Source organism: Macaca mulatta, chromosome 14 (assembly GCF_049350105.2).
Source record: "Macaca mulatta isolate MMU2019108-1 chromosome 14, T2T-MMU8v2.0, whole genome shotgun sequence".
Taxonomy (NCBI): Eukaryota; Metazoa; Chordata; class Mammalia; order Primates; family Cercopithecidae; genus Macaca; species Macaca mulatta.
The window spans coordinates 121,581,524-121,601,272 of NC_133419.1; the positions used below are offsets into that span (position 1 = coordinate 121,581,524).

General features: G+C 49.9%; 1 protein-coding gene across 1 annotated transcript in view; it reads left to right on the forward strand.

Moving 5' to 3' along the window:
- The window catches only part of GRIK4 (glutamate ionotropic receptor kainate type subunit 4), a 332,638-nt gene that overhangs the window by 235,217 nt on the left and 77,672 nt on the right, over nt 1–19,749 (forward strand). The window contains exons 10-11 of the mRNA XM_028834083.2: nt 8,611–8,718; nt 15,691–15,894. Coding sequence (XP_028689916.1) covers nt 8,611–8,718; nt 15,691–15,894 — 312 coding nt within the window. The remainder of the gene's footprint in view (nt 1–8,610; nt 8,719–15,690; nt 15,895–19,749) is intronic.

A 19,749-nucleotide genomic window follows, 5' to 3' on the forward strand; every position in this document is an offset into this window, starting at 1 on the left:
TTTCAGATGGAGAAGATTCAGAGAGGTTAAATACCTTACCCCAGCTCATACAGCTTACGCATGGGAGAGGAGGGAAAAACAATGTGGGTCCTCTTGTACCCCCTGAATCCCCTTGTGCCAAGCTAGCTCCTAAGCAACCACTGTGGGCCCTGGTCAGGATCACTCATATGGGCTCTTTGAAGTGACTCCCTTCAGGGCTGTATTCAGTAAACAAGTTCATGACGATCAGAGAGGAATGTGGGAAGGCCCAGGTTTGAAGGTCAAGACAACATACACCTGTCCTAACTCAACCAGATGGTATAGTAATAAATAGAACCTAAGTTCCAATCTCAGTTTAATCTCCTGGTAACTGTGTGACCGTCACCAAGTTGCTTGACATCTCTGAGTCTCACTTTCATTCATTCATTCATTTATTCAACAGAAACTGGTATGAAAGTGGCTACATTAAGCATTATTATTGTTGTCTGAAGTACCTCCATTAAGCCTACATTTCTCAGGTGGGAATAATAACAAGGTTCTTGTGCAGAATCAAGGAAATTTATGTAAGCAGAGCACATGGCTGAGTGCCCAGAAAGCAAAGGTGATCAATAAGTGTTTGCAAAACCGGAGTCTGAAGCCGAAGGACTTATCCTGCCTTGGGGTTACGGTGGCCTCCCTAGAAGAAGCTGGATCCTGGCAGCGCTGAGTGCAAAGAACAATCGTCTAAATGTACATAAAATATTAAATGTTATAGTGCTGCGTGCACACCCACGGATGCAGGCAAAGATGTGAGGAAATCCCTCGAGGCTTTAAAAATGAATCTCTTTTTACCTACTTGAGAGGGAACAACGTGGCAAAATGACAGCCCTGTGTGATTCTAGGCAGGAGTGAGAGCTGTGAGCAGGCAGGATTGCCAGGGCTTCCCCTCCGCGGCAGGGCCTGCAGGTCCCAGGGATGACACCCAGGTGAGCCCATGGGCCTCCAGGACTGGTCTACAGGAAAGGGCCTGAGGGCTCACTGACTGCAGCCTGGAAGGAATCCGAGTCACAGAGAGAGGAAAGGACTTGGCAAAGTTCATTTCATTCCTGCTTACACGCCAGGCACTGTGCTATGCCTGTTCCCATCGCTGTCTTGACTCTAAAACAAAATAGCACAGTGGTTAGGAGCACATGCTTTGGGGATGCGGAAAGCACGGGTTTATATCCCCATCTTGGTACTTAGCAGCATGTGACTTTGGGGACATTCGTGACCTAACCTTGCTGAGATTCAAGAGGTTTAAGATCTGTAAAATGAGTACAAAATAACTCCCTCTTAAAGATAGGCTGAAGGTTAAATGAGATACTATAGGCAGTGTTCCTGGTGTATTCACTTAACTTGATTTTATAGAACATCTGTGATAAGCTAGGCACTGTGCCAGACTCGGGATAAAAGGGCAGGCAAAGCTGGCCATGATCCCTACTCTCGTGAAGCTTATTATCTAGTAAGAAAGATAGGCCATAAGCAATAGTCACATCCATGAAGGTTTGGAAGGAAAAGAACGTGGTTCTGGGAGGAGTCTTGACTTTGAGGGATTAGCAAGGAAAAGCTTCCTGGAGGAAGGGACCTTTGAGCTGAAGCCTGAGGGGATTAACAGATGTAAAGTAGATCAAGATTTGGCAAATTTTTTTTCTATGAAGGTCCACATGATAAATATTTAGACTTTGCAGGTCACATGGCTGTGAGCGAATCTGCTGTTGTAGAGGAAAGCAGTCACACGCACAAATGAAGGGGTGGGGCTACGTCCCAATGAAACTTTATTTCAGAAAATAGGGAGTGGGCTGGATTCCACATGTAGTCCAGGATTTGCCAACTCCTAAACTAGCTGAAAGGGCCTGTGGGGCAGGGGTTCATGTGGCAAGGAGAGTTCCAGACAGGGAATGGCATGTGCAAAGGCTGTGGCGGGAAGGAGCCTGTCGCACTGGACGCAGGAAGACGGTAGCTGTGGCTGCAGCACAGGTAAAGCTGGACCAAAGAGCATGAGAAGAAGATGGAGAGTGGAGAGTGGGCAAAGGAAAGACTTGGGGCTTTGCAGGCCATGGTAAGGGGTTTGGTCTCTATCCTTGAGCCAACATGGTAAACAACTGAAGGGTTTTAATTGTTTACCAACATGGTAAACAATTGAAGGGTAAACAATTGAAGGTAAACAAAAGCAGGGACTGGCATGTATGTGAGATTTGGTAGTGACAACGGTTGCTGCTGTGTGAAGAACAGAATAGAGAGGCCCAGAGTGGATTCTAGTCCCAGGCAAGGTCAGTGGGGATTTTGATTAGGGTGGAGGCTGGGGAGGGGTGAGGCTCGAGGAAGTTAACTGACTTGTTCAGGGTCACCCACCTGTGGCCATAGTACCAGGTACTAATGCGGGTCTCCTAATGCCAGGTAACACACTGCAGCCTCTGTCAGGAAGCAGCAGAGGGCCCCTGTGGTTCTGGCCCCTGGGTGCAGGACTTTCTGTCGTGCATTGCTGCACAAGTGACGAGTTTGCTTATGTTGACCTGGGGTCACGCAACAGACCAAATCCAAGTCCCTGACACTCATTCAGTTGTGCAGTCATCACCTTTCCAAAGAACTATGGGTAGCCCCTACCGATGCCACAGAACCATTCACTACAGCCCTGTGACCCCATCAGCCCCCTTGTCTAGGCTCTCCTTACATTTCTTTCAAGCTTGGTCCTTAGCTGCTCTACCCAGGGGTCCTGCAAAGACAGAGGCTCAGAGACAGCAGTCCTAATAGGAGCAAGAAGTGATGGCTCACAGTGAGAAAAGAAACAGACACTATGAGAAGCAGACAAATTAACTTATAAAAGTGCAGAACTGCAGGCAGTGGCCCTCCACATTTCAGTAACCCCAAGGGTAGCACTGTATCATGGCACAGTGTAATAACTGGCTTGGTAATGATAACACTGCATATTAAGGTAGACAGGCTCCCTGTTCAAGAGGACAGAGGAACGTAATAATTCCTTTAGAAAGGAGTTTTGGAAACAATGGTTTTGAATAAATAATTAAACTCTCCGAAATTTTAATGCTTAAGGAGCAAGATCATTATTAATTTATATCCACCTGTGTCTCTTGGGGATGCTGGGTAAATGATACACGTTGTGTACGTGCAAACACATCCCATATTGATTATATTTACCTACGTTTTAATATTTGTCTAAGCACTCCTATCATAAAATGTTTCTTGTAATGGCATTAAGAATCTGTAGGTAGAAGGACTACACATTTGTTTTAAATATTGTGAAACCAATTAAGCAGCCACTGACCTTGTTTTGAGTCCTATTTTTTCTCCTCACCAGCTCTGCGACTTAGGTAAATTATTAACGTATCTGGACCCTGCTTTCCTTCTGAATACAGTGGGGTGGCAATGGGATTAGTATGCACGACCTTCTAGTGCCCAGCACAGAGCCCGTGTGAGTATAGCGGGCAGCAGTCAAGTGCTAGAGCCGGCTCGCCCCAGCCTGCAGGAGTCCGTTGCACACATCCGTTCCCAGCTCTGTGCTTGGTGACATCATGTTGGCAGCTTTAAATCAGCCATAGTGGGTGTGTTTACATCACAGAAACTGGCAAATGCTACACATCAGAGCCTTTTTTTTTTCTTCCCAGGAGAGCCAGTTTGTAACATTTCCTAACTGACCGTGGGCAGGCATTGAAGCACTGTTAATCTCTGCACCCTAGCCCTTCGCTGTCATCCCGTTTGTCATCTGAGTTGGTCTTTCTGCTCTGCTCTAACGCAGCCTACCCTACTCCTAGAATTTCTGATTTAGTCATTCTGGGGTGGGGCCCAAGAATTTGCATTTGTTTTCATTTTTCATTTTGGTTTTTAAATGTCCATCTCAGAGAAGAAGATAATTTGCATTTCTGGGAACTATGCTTTGAGACACCAGCCTCATCTGCCTAATCAACTAAAGCCCATAGTGTGAAACCTTTCGCAGAGCACACGGGAGATTCCACCTTCCGCCTTGGGCAATGGTATTAAAAACTAATAAGGGTTGACACAGTACTTTGCCCATACACCATCTCCCTTAATCTTAAGAACCCTATGAGGTGGCCGGGCGCGGTGGCTCAAGCCTGTAATCCCAGCACTTTGGGAGGCCGAGACGGGCGGATCACGACGTCAGGAGTTTGAGACCATCCTGGCTAACACGGTGAAACCCCGTCTCTACTAAAAAATACAAAAAACTAGCCGGGCGAGGTGGTGGGCGCCTGTAGTCCCAGCTACTCGGGAGGCTGAGGCAGGAGAATGGCGTAAAAACCCGGGAGGCGGAGCTTGCAATGAGCTGAGATCCGGCCACTGCACTCCAGCCTGGGCGACACAGCGAGACTCCGTCTCAAAAAAAAAAAAAAAAAAAAAGAACCCTATGAGGTAATAATTACTATTTTCGTCCCCATTTTATAGATGGGGGAAACAGGCTCAGAGGGATTCACTAACTTACCCAACTTCACACAGCCCTTCAGCAGGAAGCCAGGTTAAACTCCTCTCCAACTTTGCATCAGTGGCTCTGGTTGTGCAGCGCCCAGGGATGAAGTCCAGCTCGAACTCTGCATTCCGAGGGTGCTCTGGCAGGGCCACCTCAGCCCAGAGGGGTGCTTTTTTCTTATTGGTATTAAGATGCTGTATGTAGGCTAGCAGTGGCCCTGTCCAAATCCATACCTTCTCCTCCTCCACTGCAACCCCTGGGGCCTCTAAACGGTGGAAAGGCAGAGCAAGTGCAAGACAGAAAGTATAGAGGGAGCCAAGGAGAGACATTATTTGAAGCAAAATCAAGCCTGCACATGTGGGCATGTGGAAGCGGCTTACAAAACAGCTGTTCCTACAGGAGGCTTGGGGGGCAGGTGTCAGCGGGGTGGAGCAAAGGGATTTGGCTGGAGGCAGAGCCACAGATTGTCAGTGATGAAAGAGCTGTATCTCCTGCCCACTTCTGGCACGTGTGTGGCTTCGAGGGTGCCCAGTGGGTGGGGCAATTAGCCTGTATCCCAGGGCGCCTGGCTCTGAATCTCCCTTTCCCTCCCACTGCCTTTCTGCAATTAGATTGCACTGGATAATGGCTGCCAAGCCGCTTTGTTGGATCTGATGAGTTTATTAATTTCTTGGGGGCTAGTGGGAGGGTGGGTGGGGGATTCGTTTCCTGACTGGAGCTTGGGGGCTAATTAGTCTCTTTGCTGTGTCCCCAGAGGAGGGAGCGGGGAGGGCGCGTAGTTCAGGGTGTTGGATCTGGCTCTGGCTTTTACCTGTCTCGTGGCTTGGGGAAGACCAAGGAGTCTGGGGCTGGGGCTTCTTTGAACAAGTGGTTAGTGAGGATTAGACCCCTTGAGAACAGTGGAGGTGGGAACGGGGGTAGCAGAGAGCTGAGGCCTTACTGGCTCTGTTGTCTGAGGTTTAGGATGACAGAAAGGACTCTAAGGAGTTCAGTCCTGTTCCAGACATCCCAGTGCTGACATCTAGCCCAATTGCTTTTTCTGTTCTTTCTGCCTCAATATAGCCCCTCCCAACCTAGGAGACCACTGGGGACCAATTCTATCCATTTTTCAGACAGGGAAACTGAGCCTCTTTGAGGACAATAATTTCACCTGGCTTTGTGGCGTGTCGAGGCCAAGGAGAAGAAAGCTATGTATTTGGACTTAATGCATGGTGGGGGCCCTAGAAGCCATTCCCTAGTTAGCCTGGCCTGCTTAAGTGAAGGGCACATTCGTATCCCCACCCTAAGAGACAGCAGCAGAAACAGGAAAGATCACAGAATTAGGAGTCACAGATCTAGGTTCAATCCCGTGCTACACCTGCCAGCCAGGGGACCTTAGGCAAGCCATTAAACCTCCCTGAGCTTCAGTTTCTTCTTAACTAAAACAGAAACGCATGTAACTACTCGAAAGGGTTGATGGGAGAATTCAGAGATGATAGGCTTGACACATCGAACACATCAGGTGTCCAGTAACTATTACCCTTTTCCCTTTCATTTGGAAACCTAACAGTTCATCCCTCACCCCTGCAGAGAGGAGGAGGAAGGGCAATCTTGGACCATAACATGGCCTGGCTGTTCCCTTTAAGAGACAATAGGAGTTCCCAAGGCCAGAGGAGGGCTCAGAGAAAGAGAAAGTGCCTTCTTCCCATGCCTCACCCACAACAGCAGTCTGTTGAGACAATGGTCCCCCCCCACTCCCAAGGCCAGGCCCAGAGCAAGGGTACAAGCATAAGTAAGGCCAGCACCTGCTGTCCTGAGCCACACTGGCTGCTCATGGGGGAGACACACAAGTAAACAAGCATGTGCAATTGAATGGTGGAGGAGTCAGACAGGATGACCAGGCAGCCTTCCTTGGGAAGATTCATCTGTACTTAAGAGTGCAGGGCTTAAAGCTCAGGCCTCTCAGCTGACAGGCTCTGTGACCTCAGGCAAGTTGGGTGGGCTGTTTTGTTTTGGCCTCCGTTTCCTTATCTGTAAAACGGGGCTTGATGTATGGATGTGTATGAGGCCTTGCTTGTAAACGGCAAAGGAATGTGAACACGCACAGAACCATGCTGCCCTTGCAGAGATGGGGACAGCTGCCCACCCTTTTCCAGGTGGCATTCTTGCAGGGCATGGACGGGAGCATTTGGTCATCTCCCCTTTTCCACATGAAAGCCCCAACTGTAGAGACCATAAGGCTCCTGCCTGGAACTGGAGGCCCATGAGAGCTCCCAGCTGATGGTCGGGGATGGGCCTGGCTGACCCTGCCGTCCACACGCTCCACCTTCTCCAGACTGTGAAGGCAGGGAGCTGCTCCCTCTCACTCTCAATCCTCTGGCCCCCATAGGGTGGGAGCGGCGGAAAAGGGTGCAACATGTCTTTATTGTTGCTGGAAATTCCGTGAAAGAACCCAGGGCCCAGCTCTGCGGAGTAGAACTGCGTGGCGTCTGTGGAACTCCTGTGGGCCTTCCAGGGAAGCTGCTGCTGCTGCCTGCAGAAGCCTGGCAGAGAAGGGTGTGTGCGTTTCACTGGGTTTTTAGCCAGCCGTCTCTCCTGTCTGCCCACCTAAAAACACTCAGCGTCAGCAATGATTTGCCAGGGGCTCCAGTTAGTAGAGATATATTGGGATTTGATGTATCTAGAGATGTGTGTGTGTATTTTTATATGTATAAAAAGAGTTATGGCCAGGTGCAGTGGCTCACGCCTATCATCCCAGCACTTTGAGAGGCCAAGGCAGGAGGATTACTTGGGTCCAGGAGGTCAAGACCATCCTGGGCAACATAATAAGACCCCATCTCTTATTTTAAAAAAAAAATTAAAAAGAGAGATCCATTGGGAAAAACAAGCAATCTGAAACCTCATTGCTGTTGAGTTTAGGTTTAGGTAACTTTCCAGAGTGAAGAACTGAGTAAGTTGTGGATTTTTTTCACCTGGTGGTCTTTGAGACAATGAGACACCCAACAGTAATATATTGTACGTGTAAAAACTTGGTAAAGAGTACATCTCGGCCGGGCGCAGTGGCTCATGCCTGTAATCCCAGCATTTTAGGAGGCTGAGGCGGGTGAATCATGAGGTCAGGAGTTTTGAGACCAGCCTGGCCAAGATGGTGAAACCCCATCTCTACCAAAAATACAAAAATTAGCTGGGGACAGTGGCAGGTACCTGTAATCCCAGCTACTCAGGAGGCAGAGGTTGCAATGAGCCGAGATCGCACAACTGGACTGTAGCTTGGGTGACAGAACAAGACTCCTTCTTAAAAAAAAAAAAAGTATGTCTCATATTAAGTGTTTTTATCACAATAAAATAAAAACAGAATAAATGAAACAAAACACAATAGAGAGAGAAAACAAAAGACAACGTGGAAGGAGAGCAGCATGTATTGAATGCCAGGTTAAATACATTCTTACAATGACCCAATGAGGTTTCTATTATTATCCCCATTTTATAGGTGAGGAAACATGCTCAGAGAGGTTCAGTAACTTTTCTAAGGTTTCATTGTTGAGATCTGTGTTCCTGGGTCTGGGTAAATAATGGAACACCCACTGGCACATACATGAGAAGCTCCAGGAAGGCAGGACACGCATTACCATCCCCATTGATAGATGGGGAACTAGGGCTCTGAAAGACGTGAATAACTTGCCTGTGTTCTCACAGCCAGTAAATGAGTCAATCTGGACTAGACCTGTTGAAGTTCATTCATTCATTCAGCCATCCAGCAAACATTTATCAAAGGACACAGTTCTCTCCAGTATAGCCTTCTCATTCTTATTTTGATACTCAGAAATGATTGAAGGCAGGCCGGATCAAAAAAGCTCTACAGCCCATCCCTGCCCCAAAATAATGTGATTCCACATGTTCCGTTCCTTTCTGTGTGAGAGAACTTCACCAAACTGCATTCGTTCCTGATTTATTTCTCCATTTTCCTCTCCCACCTCTCCCCCACGTCTTTATTTCTTTCTTCCCTGTTACAGCCCCCGCTTCCCTCAGCCCCCCAACCCTGGGTAATAGTCTCCCTGCTGCAGTCCAGTCCCCTGCTCCGTACTCCACACCCCTCCCTGCTCACATGCAGCACAGCCGGAGGCAGAGGTCAGTCTCTTGGCTCCTTCCAGCCCTGAAGGCCACCATTTCTTCCCAGTCCTCTCCGTTGGTCTCCTCAGATCGGCCAGTGGCACGTGGCAGAGGGCCTCAGCATGGACAGCCGCCTCTATGCCTCCAACATTTCGGACACTCTCTTCAACACCACCCTGGTCGTCACCACCATCCTGGTAAGTGGGCTCTCCCGGGCTCCCAGCTGCAGCTCCCTGGGGTGCCTCCCCGGCTCTAAGCACTCACAGGCTGCCCCTTGAACAGAAGATGGGAGCTCTAATCACAGCACTGAGCCCAATTTCTGACAGCGTAATTACACTCAAGTTGCTGTTTCTTATGGAAATGATATTTGATGTGTTTCAGAGCAGCTGGGGGGAGGATCGGGGTGGAGAGGCACCACAGTTTGTGGATGCCTCTTGGGGGCACCCTGACAGCTGGGGCAGCTGTGCAGGGGCAAGGGAAGGGGACCTGTGACACAGAGCGGGGAGCTGGATTCAGACCCTGGGGACCCCTGCCCCTTCGCAGCAGCCCACCTTGCTGGGGGGTGTCTGCTGTATACAAAACAGGACTGTCCCCCACCACATCCTGAAGCGGACATGGAATGTCTGTGGGTTTACATGGCCTGTTTCTTCATTTCCAGGTGATAAAAAGAGAGCTCTCAGTCTATAGGGCAAGAGGCCAGGTGCAGTGGCTCACGCCTGTAGTCCTAGCATTTTGGGAAGCTGAAGTGGGAGGATTGAGGCCAGGAGTCTGAGACCAAGCTGGCTAACATGGCGAAGCCCCGTCTCTACTAAAAAAAAAAAAAAAAAAAATAGAAAAATTAGCCAGGCACGGTGGCACACGTCTGAAATCCCAGCTACTTGGGAGGCTGAGGCATGAGAATCACTTTAACCCGGGAAGCGGAGGTTGCAGTGAGCCGAGATCGTGCCACTGCACTCCAGCCTGGGTGACAGAGTGAGACTGTCTCAAAAAAATAAAATAAAATCTGTAGGGGAAGAGACCATTTGCCCTTTTTTTTTTTTTTTTTTTTTTTTTTGAGACGGAGTCTTGCTCTGTCGCCCAGGCTGGAGTGCAGTGGCACGATCTCGGCTCACTGCAAGCGCTGCCTCCCGGGTTCACACCATTCTCCTGCCTCAGCCTCCCTAGTAGCTGGGACTAGAGGTGCCCACCATCACGCCCGGCTAATTTTTGCGTTTTTAGTAGAGACGAGGTTTCACATGTTAGCCAGGATGGTCTCGATCTCCTGACCTTGTGATCTGCCTGCCTTGGCCTCCCAAAGTGCTGGGATTACAGGCGTGAGCCACTGTGCCCGGCCCATTTGCCCTTTTTATTTGATTCTGTTCTATTCAGTAATTGCCAAGTTCACCCTCCCTTCCCTGCCCCCCTGCCATGTGCCAGGTTCTGTACCCAGTCCTGGAGACCAAAGATGAGGAGGACTCAGTTCTATTCTCTGTCCTGAGGTTGTAAGTTAGTAGATGGGATAGGTCAAGTGCATATATGGTCAAGGTATTATTTGTCTTCCCCTCTGAAGGCCTTATGTTTAAAAGATTTGTCAATTAAACCAACTACATGTATTAAGTAGTCATTAGTTTGTTCCTCCCCTCCCCCTTTTAACTAATCTAAAGCATTTTTCCCTGCCTGGCCCAGCATCTTATTAGCAGGAGATAGCCAGTGGTACCACACTGATATCATTGCAGCCCAAAACAAAGAGGCGATGCATGAGTTCGCCTCCTCAGCCTTATCATTGCTAACTGTGCAAGGTCTGCAAATGTGTCCATGTCTTTTAGGCTTTTGGAGATAATAAAAAGAGTTCAAGGACCTCCATCACTAGCTTTATGAACTGCTGGGGCCCAGGTGCCCTGGGCTGAAATGATTGATCTACTGTAAACAGGAGATAAAAGCCGGAAAGAGGCGCACACTTAGAGCTGTGGAGTTTTGAGGAGAGAGAGGTCCCTCCCATGGGGAGATCAGCAAAGCCTTCAGGAAAGAAGGGGCATTGACGATGGGCTCTGAAAGATAGGGAGTAAGTGGGGAGGAGGACATGAATGAAGGAGGGCATCGTCAGGTGTTCAGGAAAAGCAGAAAGGTACAGGTTTTCCTGAGAAACAAACACTGGTAAGAAAGGGAAGAGGCATAAGCCAGAAAAGTGGGTTGGGTCCATAGCACTTAGGAACTTGAATGCCAGGCTATTAAGTTTCCCTTCATTGTCATGAGATGGAGTCACTGAACATTTTCATTCATTCATTCATTCATTTATTCACGCGATGACTGTTTATTGGGTGCTGCTATATGCTGGGCACTGTTGTAGGTGCTCAGAGTGCATCCATGAACCAAAAAGACAAGAATCCCTGCCTATAAGGAGTTTACATTCCGGCAAGAAACGCGTGACAGATAGGAAAGAGCAATGTTGTCAAACAGTGAATTAGAAGGCTGCAAGGCTGAGGAAAAGGAGCTACAGCTGTGAAGGGCCTGGGGTGCTGGGACGGTCTGCGGTGTTCGTACCCAGTGGTCAGGGTGGCCTCTCCGAGAAGGGCAGCATTGAGCAGAGACCTGGTGGTGAGGACACAGCAAAGTGGTTGCCTGGGGAGGGGTGTTCTTGGCAGAGGGAGCTGTTGAAGCAAGGACTGAGAGCGCAGTTCCAGCCCCCAGGGTTTCACCCACACCCATCTCAGCTCAGCCTTAGCTTATCTGAACCAGTGTGAAAATGCCAGAAAGATGAGAGGGTTGCGGTGTCGCTGCCCAGCAGAGAGCAGGGAAGAGCCTGGCTGAGTCCACTTCGGGGGAGGATGTGCAGCACCCCGTGTGATTGCTGGGACCTCCTTCCCGCTGTCTTCTTAGTCTCTAAAAACTTCTGGATCTGTCCTCTTCTATCCATCCTCAAAGCCCCTGCTCTAATCCAGGATCGGGGCCCCTCTACTTCTTTCTCTGGAGCCGCTCCATACTCTGCTGGCAGGCTCCCTTCTTTCTCTGCCTGTCCCCTGACCCTACTGTCAGCATGGTCATTTGAAAATCAGAATTGGCCTGGCATTTCCTTCCTTATAATCCTTCAGCCACTGCCTAGGCCCTGCTGCCCCTTAGCTTGGGACATAACCCTTTGTAATCAGGCCCAGCCCACCTCACCTTCTCCTCCCCATGCAGCGTGGGGTCTAGTGCCACTGGATGGCTCAACACCTGCTCACTGCATCCTGCTCCTTCCTGCCTTGGCACATGCTGTTCCTTATGCCTGGGTTACCCTTCCCTCTAATTTCTGTTTCCAGCTGGAAATGCCTATGCATCCTTCAGTGCTCTGCTCAGATGTCACAACTCCCACAAAGTCTTCCCTGCTCTAACTCCTGTCCTCTCCTTGTCTCCAGCATTTTCCCTGGACCCTCCCATTTCTCTTATTAGAGGTTGTTGTTTAAAGCTCTACCTGCCCTTCTAGGATGAGAGCTCCTTGAAAGTAGAGGGGCTGACACAGAGTAGGAGCTCAATAATTAGAATCTGAGTGAAAGAAGTCCTTCCTACAGGGTAAGGGTGTCCCTTAAAAGCCAACAAGACTTTGGGAGGGAGATGAGGAACTGATTGGGCTGTACCTCCAGCCTCTCAGAGCTGGGAGTTACACCGTGCTTGGACTTCTGGCACAGGTCCACGGCTATGCCAAGTCCGCAGGGTCCTGTTGCTAGTCTGGGAAAGTCACCCTGATTTGTGTGTGTGTGCACGTGTGTTTATTCACATACATGCACGTGCTCACGAGGGGTGGGGTGCAGGCCGGACACTGGTGTGTGAGGTGACACTTAACAACATGGTAAGTACAACTCAAACAACTATTAGCCTTGGTTCTTCGCTTGTGCGTGTGTGCTACAGTGGCCGATCCGAGCCGATAGATCTCACCAGGAATGATGATCTTAATTCAGTCCCCGGGCGACCATTTGTGCGTTTTCCCTGGCAAATGAGAATCCTGAATGATTTATCCCTTAAAACTCAGCACGTATCCATGTTGTCTCCCCGCTCTGGTCAAGGCACACTTGGGAATGTGTGGATGATTTATTGGTTAATGCCAGCAAACACATGGAAGTGGCTGCTGCTCCCATTCCCTGAACACCTTTTCTGTACCAGACCTCGTCTTCAGCATTTTGCCGCATTCTCACCTTGCGTTCACAGCACCGCTGCTAGCACTCAAACCCCCAGCATTCTCCAAAGTGGCATTGAGCCCTAACCATCCCCATCCTTGGGCTTTCCAATGCATCTCCAAGACCTTTGAATATGTCAATAAGTTTTAAATTAACTTGAGACTAGCAAGTGTTTGGGAAGGAGCATTTGTGTCACCCCTTGGGACAATTAAAGATACAATGGTACATTACCAGTCTTGAGATGGAAACTGCCAGCCATGCCCTGTCCATGAAGCCATTCGTTTGCTTCTTACTCACATGACTGGTAAGTGTTTAATGCTGAGCCAGGTAGGGGAACCAAGCAGGTGACGAGTCCGTCCCAGGCCCCACTCCCATTCCACCTAGAGCAGGTGCAAATCAGAAAACACTGGAGGGCGATTGTGTGGGTCCTGGCATGAGAGCAGGGTAGTTCTGAGACATGGGTTGGCACAAGAGGAGGCAGTGTGACTCTGTGGACAAAGATGAGCTAGGTGAGGCGGAAGATGGGGGAGCGTGTGGAGAGTTTGTGCAGGGAGAAGCCCTTGTGCTGAGGACGGCGTGTGTGGAAGGCAGGCCGACTGGCCCTATCTCATTGACATGACAGTGGACTCATCGTGAATCAGAATCACATCACCTTCCACTCAGAGCTCCTGCTCCTTGACATACGACCTTTGCCTTCCGGCTGCCCACTTCATCATGCCCACACCATCACACCCACACTCTGCTCTCCTGCACAGTCCCCCCATGACCTTGGGTCTGTCTGGCTCTCCATCTTCCCCAGCCTGGAAGCACCTCTCAGAGTAAGCTCAACCCGTCAGGCTTTCAGCACTTTCCTCTCCTGGCTCCTAGAATCGTGGTGTGCAGGTTTCTCCACGCACACCTGCACCCAAGCCTGATTGTCCCTCCCACCCCTGCTCCCAGCTGCCTGTCTGCATCCAGCCTCCCCCTCTGCAGCTGGACCTTGGTAATCCCTGAGCCCAGCTCTCCTCTCTCCTGTCGCATCCCCTGAGTGGCTCTGCTGAAAATCTTCCCACACACCAAGCCTCAAGCCTATCTGCCCCACTTTCAGCACAACTCTGGGGCCAGCACAAGCTCCCTCCTCTCTGTGAACTCACCCACACCCTCTACCTCACCTCCAGGCTCAGGCCTCAGCCTCACCCTGCCGCCACCCTGCCTCCACCCTGCGCTTCCTGGGCCCTTGCTCCACCAGCTAACATGGCTCTTTCTTCCTCTTTTCTCCCCTTTTCCAGAGATTTTCCCTTCCTGCCTATAAATATACACTGGACTGTCCCATCCTAAAACACCCTCGCCTTCACCTTTCCCACACCCTGCTGCCCTTCAAGCCGCCCTCAAACGTAGGGAGTCACAGAATCACAGAACTGGGTGGGCCCCAGGACCCTCCAGTCCTGCTGTTTGCAGTGGGGAAGGAGCTTGGAAGAGAGGCGATCTGCCCTCTCTGTGCCTGCCGCCTTGCCTCCCTTAGCTCCTAACCTGTCAAAATGCTGGACCACCCTCACTCCTGCGGCACTCACTCACTCCTCATCCTACGGAGTCCTGCTGCCCCCACCTTGCCTGCCTTCAGAAGGTCAGCAGTGACAAGTGATCCACACGCTGGTTCCCGGCCCTGCTTGGTCTGTGAGAATGGTGGGAGTGGCTACATCCTCTGTCTTCAAATTCCCTCCTCCTTGACGCTAAGACCACGTTTCCCTAATTTTCAGCCTTCCTGGCTGCTTCTGTGTTGTCTTCTGTGGTTGCCCTTCATTTCCCCACTCCCTTAGACCAGGTTCTCCCCAGGGCCTCCTCTTCTTCCTCTTCTGCCCTTTCTCAACTCTTCCCCTTGACAGTCTCACATATTCCCTAGCTTCAGCCTTGATCTCTGTGCGACGTGTCCAATCTCTGGCTCCTGGCTTACCCTCGCTCCACATTTTAAACACCCAGTGGGGCATTTCTGCCTGCATAGCCTGCCAGCACCTCAGATTCAACCTGTTCCAAATCCTCCTCCCCTCCAGGCATTCGAGCCCCCCATGATACCACCCGCTGTCGGTCATCTACCGGGCTCCAAGGCTCTGAGGACCCACACCCAACCAGCCAGTCATCAGGCCTGCTCCTTTCTGTGTCTCTTATCCTTCTGGCTTTCTCCAGTCCAACCTGCGCCCAGGATTCAGGGTCTCATCTCAGAAGAGGGTCTGTCCTCGCCCCTGGATGCTTCCTCTCCTACTACTTAATATTCCTTGCTCACAGCCTTGCGTCTTTAAAACGCGTGATGTTTCCCCTCTATACCTTGTGTAATGTGCAGCCACCATATCCTGGCGTCTGAGGCCCACCCTGACCCTAATCCATCCGTCTACATTTCTCCTCCCATCTCGCCCCTGCCCACAACCTGTGCTCCAGCTACCCTGGAAGGTCCATCGTCCACTGAGCAGCCACTCAGGATTGTGCCCTTGATTGTGCCTTCCCCTGGCCCATGCCTTTCATTCGCAGCCCTTCCATCTCTCAGTGTTCTGCCTCCTCCAGAGCCCAGCTTGGATCCCACCTTCAGCTTGGAGCCTTCTCTGGACATCTCACTGGAGATATCTGCCCTCTTCCCAATGCCCTCCTTGGACTGCAGTTGCTCATGTACCTGTTCTTACCTAGCCTGCTTATTGCAGACATCCTTATATCTCTGATAATACCCAACCTATGTAGGTTGATCTGCCTGGAATAAAGCAGGGGTAGAAAAAAAAGAGAGAGATAGAGGGTATGGTCAGATGATGACCTTAAACAAGATGAAGCAGCTTGAGCCTGACCCTCCGTGCAGTGGGAACCACTGTGTGTTCCTGACAATAGAAGCACCCTGAAGGACAGCTTTAAGGAGCACATCAGGGAGAGGAACTGGTCATCACGCCAAAGTAGCCCATTACCCACGTCACTTTCCTCCTTCTGCCCCATCTCCTCCCCAGCCCTCTGTGCCCCGGCCCTCCCCATCACATGTGGCTGAGACACCAGGGCTAAGATGAGAATGACAGCTGCCCAGTTTTGCTGCAGGAAAACCCGTATTTAATGCTGAAGGGGAACCACCAGGAGATGGAAGGCAATGACCGCTACGAGGGCTTCTGTGTGGACATGCTCAAGGAGCTGGCAGAGATCCTCCGATTCAACTACAAGATCCGCCTGGTTGGGGATGGCGTGTACGGCGTTCCCGAGGCCAACGGCACCTGGACAGGAATGGTCGGGGAGCTGATCGCTAGGGTAAGGAGGGGACAAGTGATCTGGGCCTGAGGGTGGGCTGGGAGGGATTGGAAGGGCATAAGGTTGTGCTGCACGCTCATGAACCCTCCATTTGTTCAGTCAATCATTCATGCATTTGTCATTTATTTGTCCATTCACGCTATAAATCTTGCCTGGGCTGGCACAGACATGCAGTCGTGGATAAGCCTGCAACGATCCCACCCCGTGGCTTTCCCAGTCCAGAGCCTGTGACAAGTCATGGAGGCTTTGACTGGTTAACACAGATTAGGGAGTTTGGGTTCCATTTTTGATGCTTTTTGATTGTTCTGATTATTCTGTGGCTCATTAGCACTCCCTGGCAGAGCTTGAACAGGCCCTGGGAGAAGAGAATGCACCCACATCAGCTGGCTTGGATGCTTGAGAGATACTGCCAAGGGAGACGTGGCTAAATAACAGGGCAAAGGGATTGACTGGCAGAGGAGTTGGTCACAGCTACAGTTATTTTCTTTCATCTTGTATTATCTTTGGCTGGCATTCATGTCCTTTTACGGACCAAGGGCCAAGGTGCGCTTGGATCTGCTGTAGATTTTCAGGGTGAATGTGGAGATGTGATTAACATGCGGGTGAGCGTTGGAGAATGTCAGACATCTGTTAGGTTAGAGCAAGGGTATAGAAAGTTCTTCCAGGGGGAAATCTCTTGTTTTCTTTGTACACACTATTAACAACTGTAGAAATTAATTAAGGCATTGCTAATTCACCATCCATATTTCCATAACTGAGTTTTAATGATCAGGATAGGTGATGAGGACATAATGCAGAGAGCACAGACCTGGGTTCTTGGTGTGACCTTGATCCAACTCTTTTCCCCTCTGGATTTCAATGGTAGAAGGAGCTCCTGCAGCCTCCCAGCACGTGCTGATGTGCAAGGTGTTTTACATGCATTATCTCTAATCCTCTTTAAACACACCTTTTAGCTGGTTGTTAGTCCCACTTTACAAATGAGCCATCGAGCCCAGAAAGCTTGAATGACTTGTCGGGAGCTATACTGTCAGCATAGGGCAGAGCTCAGATTGGAACCCAGATCTTTTTCTTTATTGAATTAATAATATGCTTTAAACCCTTTATATCAAACAAACTTGGAATATAAGATAAATTTTTAAAATCCTACTTTTCAATGATAAAAATACTAGTTGAGGTATTAAATAAACAGTCCTTGACTTGGGATTGGGAAAAGTCCTATGTAGATGAGAACTGTGGAAAAGGTGTTTAAGAACTGAGGAGGGAGGATCCTTCAGGAGTTTGCCTGACGGAATATGGACGGCATCTGCAGTGATCCAGCAGGGTAAAATGGCAAGCCTTGTTCTGGGAATTCTGAATGACCCAGGGCGACTGGAGTCCAGAGAGGGCTGGTTCAGAAGTGAGGCCTTGCTTGCAGAGAGGGGCTTGCAAACAGAGGGCCAACAAGTCAACAGAAGGTTGCAGAAGGCCTAGGGATCCCTGGACGACTGCCACAGGGTTGGGGATGGCAGGGCGAAGCCTTTGGCAGAAAGCCCTCTGCAGTCCTTGAGCCTCAGGTTTTGAGATTCCAGCCTGATGATGTACATGCTTAAGTGGAAGAGGATTTGTGTCTTTCTCTATTTAATCTTTCAGACCCACTCCTGAAACATTCTTCTTATTTGGTGTCCACTGTGAAGGTGCAGCTCAGTAGTTAGACCACAGAAAGCCGAAATGCCAGGCCTTTTCTTTACCTTCTTCCTGATGTCCTCATTCACCTTGAGCTGATTTCTTTGGTCTCCTTGGGCTGCCTGATGACTGGTAGGGTGACTTCAGGGATGGCGGTGTCAGTGCACAGCCATCTCCTTTTTAGCCCCCTAATGAGCTGTGACAGACTGGAGGACAAGAAGAGGAGTCTGGGACTCTTAGACATGCAGCCACACACCGAGTGACTTGAGCAATCAGAATCTTAGAATTCACCCCAGATCTTCTTTCAAGCAAAAATACTGCTGCTTTGGTCTCATTGAGACTTGGCTACTTGACATGAACTAATTAATTAACCCATTAATTCAATAAATATTTATTGAACATCTTCCACTCTTGTAGACACTGGAGATACAATGGGGGACAAAATAAACATGGACACAGCCTTCACAGATCTTTTGGACTAGTGAGTGAGACGGAGATCAATGAATGGCCGCATTCTTGTGTAATTTCAAGCTGTGATAAGTGATAAGTGCAGGGGAGGCAGAGTGGAAGGAGTTGTAAGAGAACATCTAGAGGAGAATAGAACGCACTGTGGGCGCATAAGGGGGCTGTAGGGGGAAGGCTTCCCTTGGGATGTGTGCGCTGGCTTAGGGAGGATGGGTGGGAGTTTCCTGGGCAATGAAAAGGTAGAAGGCTGAAGGCTGTTTGTGTGCCACTGGGGTTGGTCCTGGGTGGTCGTTGATAACACTGGGACCCCACCATCCCCAGGTTTGAAGGATTAAGATGTTTTCCAGTATGTTCCCCTAGGACTGTGGTAGCCCTCAGGCCTGGATCCCTTCTTTGTGACCCCTTTCCCAAGCTGCACAGGAAAATTCCAGTGGCTATACCAGCAAGCAGAGGCTCCTGTGAGGCCCCTGGGGCTGTTGAATGTGCTGGCTGAAAGACACCTTAGAAACCATTGCATCTAAATCTGTCCCTTATACAGATGAGGAAATGGCAGCCCAAGGAGGTTAGGTAACCTGATAAAGATCACACAGCTAGTAAGTTCAGAGCCAGCATTTAAGCCCTGGTCTGTCTGATCTCAGTACTCATGATCTGAGAGAACACAAATCTTGATGTTAGACAGACCTAAGCTAAAATTTCCGTTTATTCATTTACTAGCCATGTGTGCTTAAGTGCATTATTTTATCCTTTCCAACCCTGCCCCCACAGCTCTAGTGTTCATCTGCAAAGGATTTTTTTGGTAAAGATTTAAAATAACACGCACACACACACACACACACACACACACAGAGAGAGAGACTATTTGGCATACAGGAAGTATGAGAGCTGTCTTAGGCCAGGCTCCCTAGAAAACAGAGCCCAAGGTCAAAGCTTGCATGCTAAATCAGGGAGTACAAGTACACAGACAGAGGTGAGGGAAAGGGGAAGGTGGCAGGCAAGCGGGGAGAGTATGCAGAAGGAGTGTGTTAACTGCTGGTCATAGCTTTGTATTAAGCACAGCTGACTGCTCAGCCTGCAGAGGCCCTATGAAACTATTGCCTCACTAAACAGTCCACTGCAAGGAGGAGGAAACTTGTGTCTGTGAGTCCCATCTCTCACTGACCAAAGTTCACACCACAGGAAGTCACCTCCCCAACACTTCTAGGTTGTGTGCCCAGACCCTTTGGCCACCTTCAAAGAAGTTGGCTCCCAAGACACTGGTAACAGCACTCGAGGTGCAAAGCATAACATGTAGGCTGATCTAGCAAGTGGGTGAGAGCTGTGACCCTCTCCTTGCCCACAGCCTGGCCTGCAGCTGGATGCGCCAGTGCAGGTCTGGTTACCAAGGAGTCCAACGTGTCCTTGCATCACAGCAGCCCAAAGAAGCCTCAGGGATGGAGGCTTGAGGACACGGTGCAAGGAGTGAGGTTAGGCAATACAAAGGTCAGCCAGAGGAGACACCATGGACCGGGCCAGGCCAGCAGGCAGAATACCACCAAGGCAGTGGCAGAACCTGCTGAGCCTCTCTCCAGTGAAGACTGGAACTTCCCTTTGTGAATCAGTAGAAGGCAGTGGTGCCGGGTCATCTTCCTGGAGGGTTATTGGTAACAATGTGGGGAAATCCTCATGGGCGTGCCTGAGCAAACGTGGGTATGAGCTTTGGCCCCAGGAGTGATTATCTTAGGGACACCA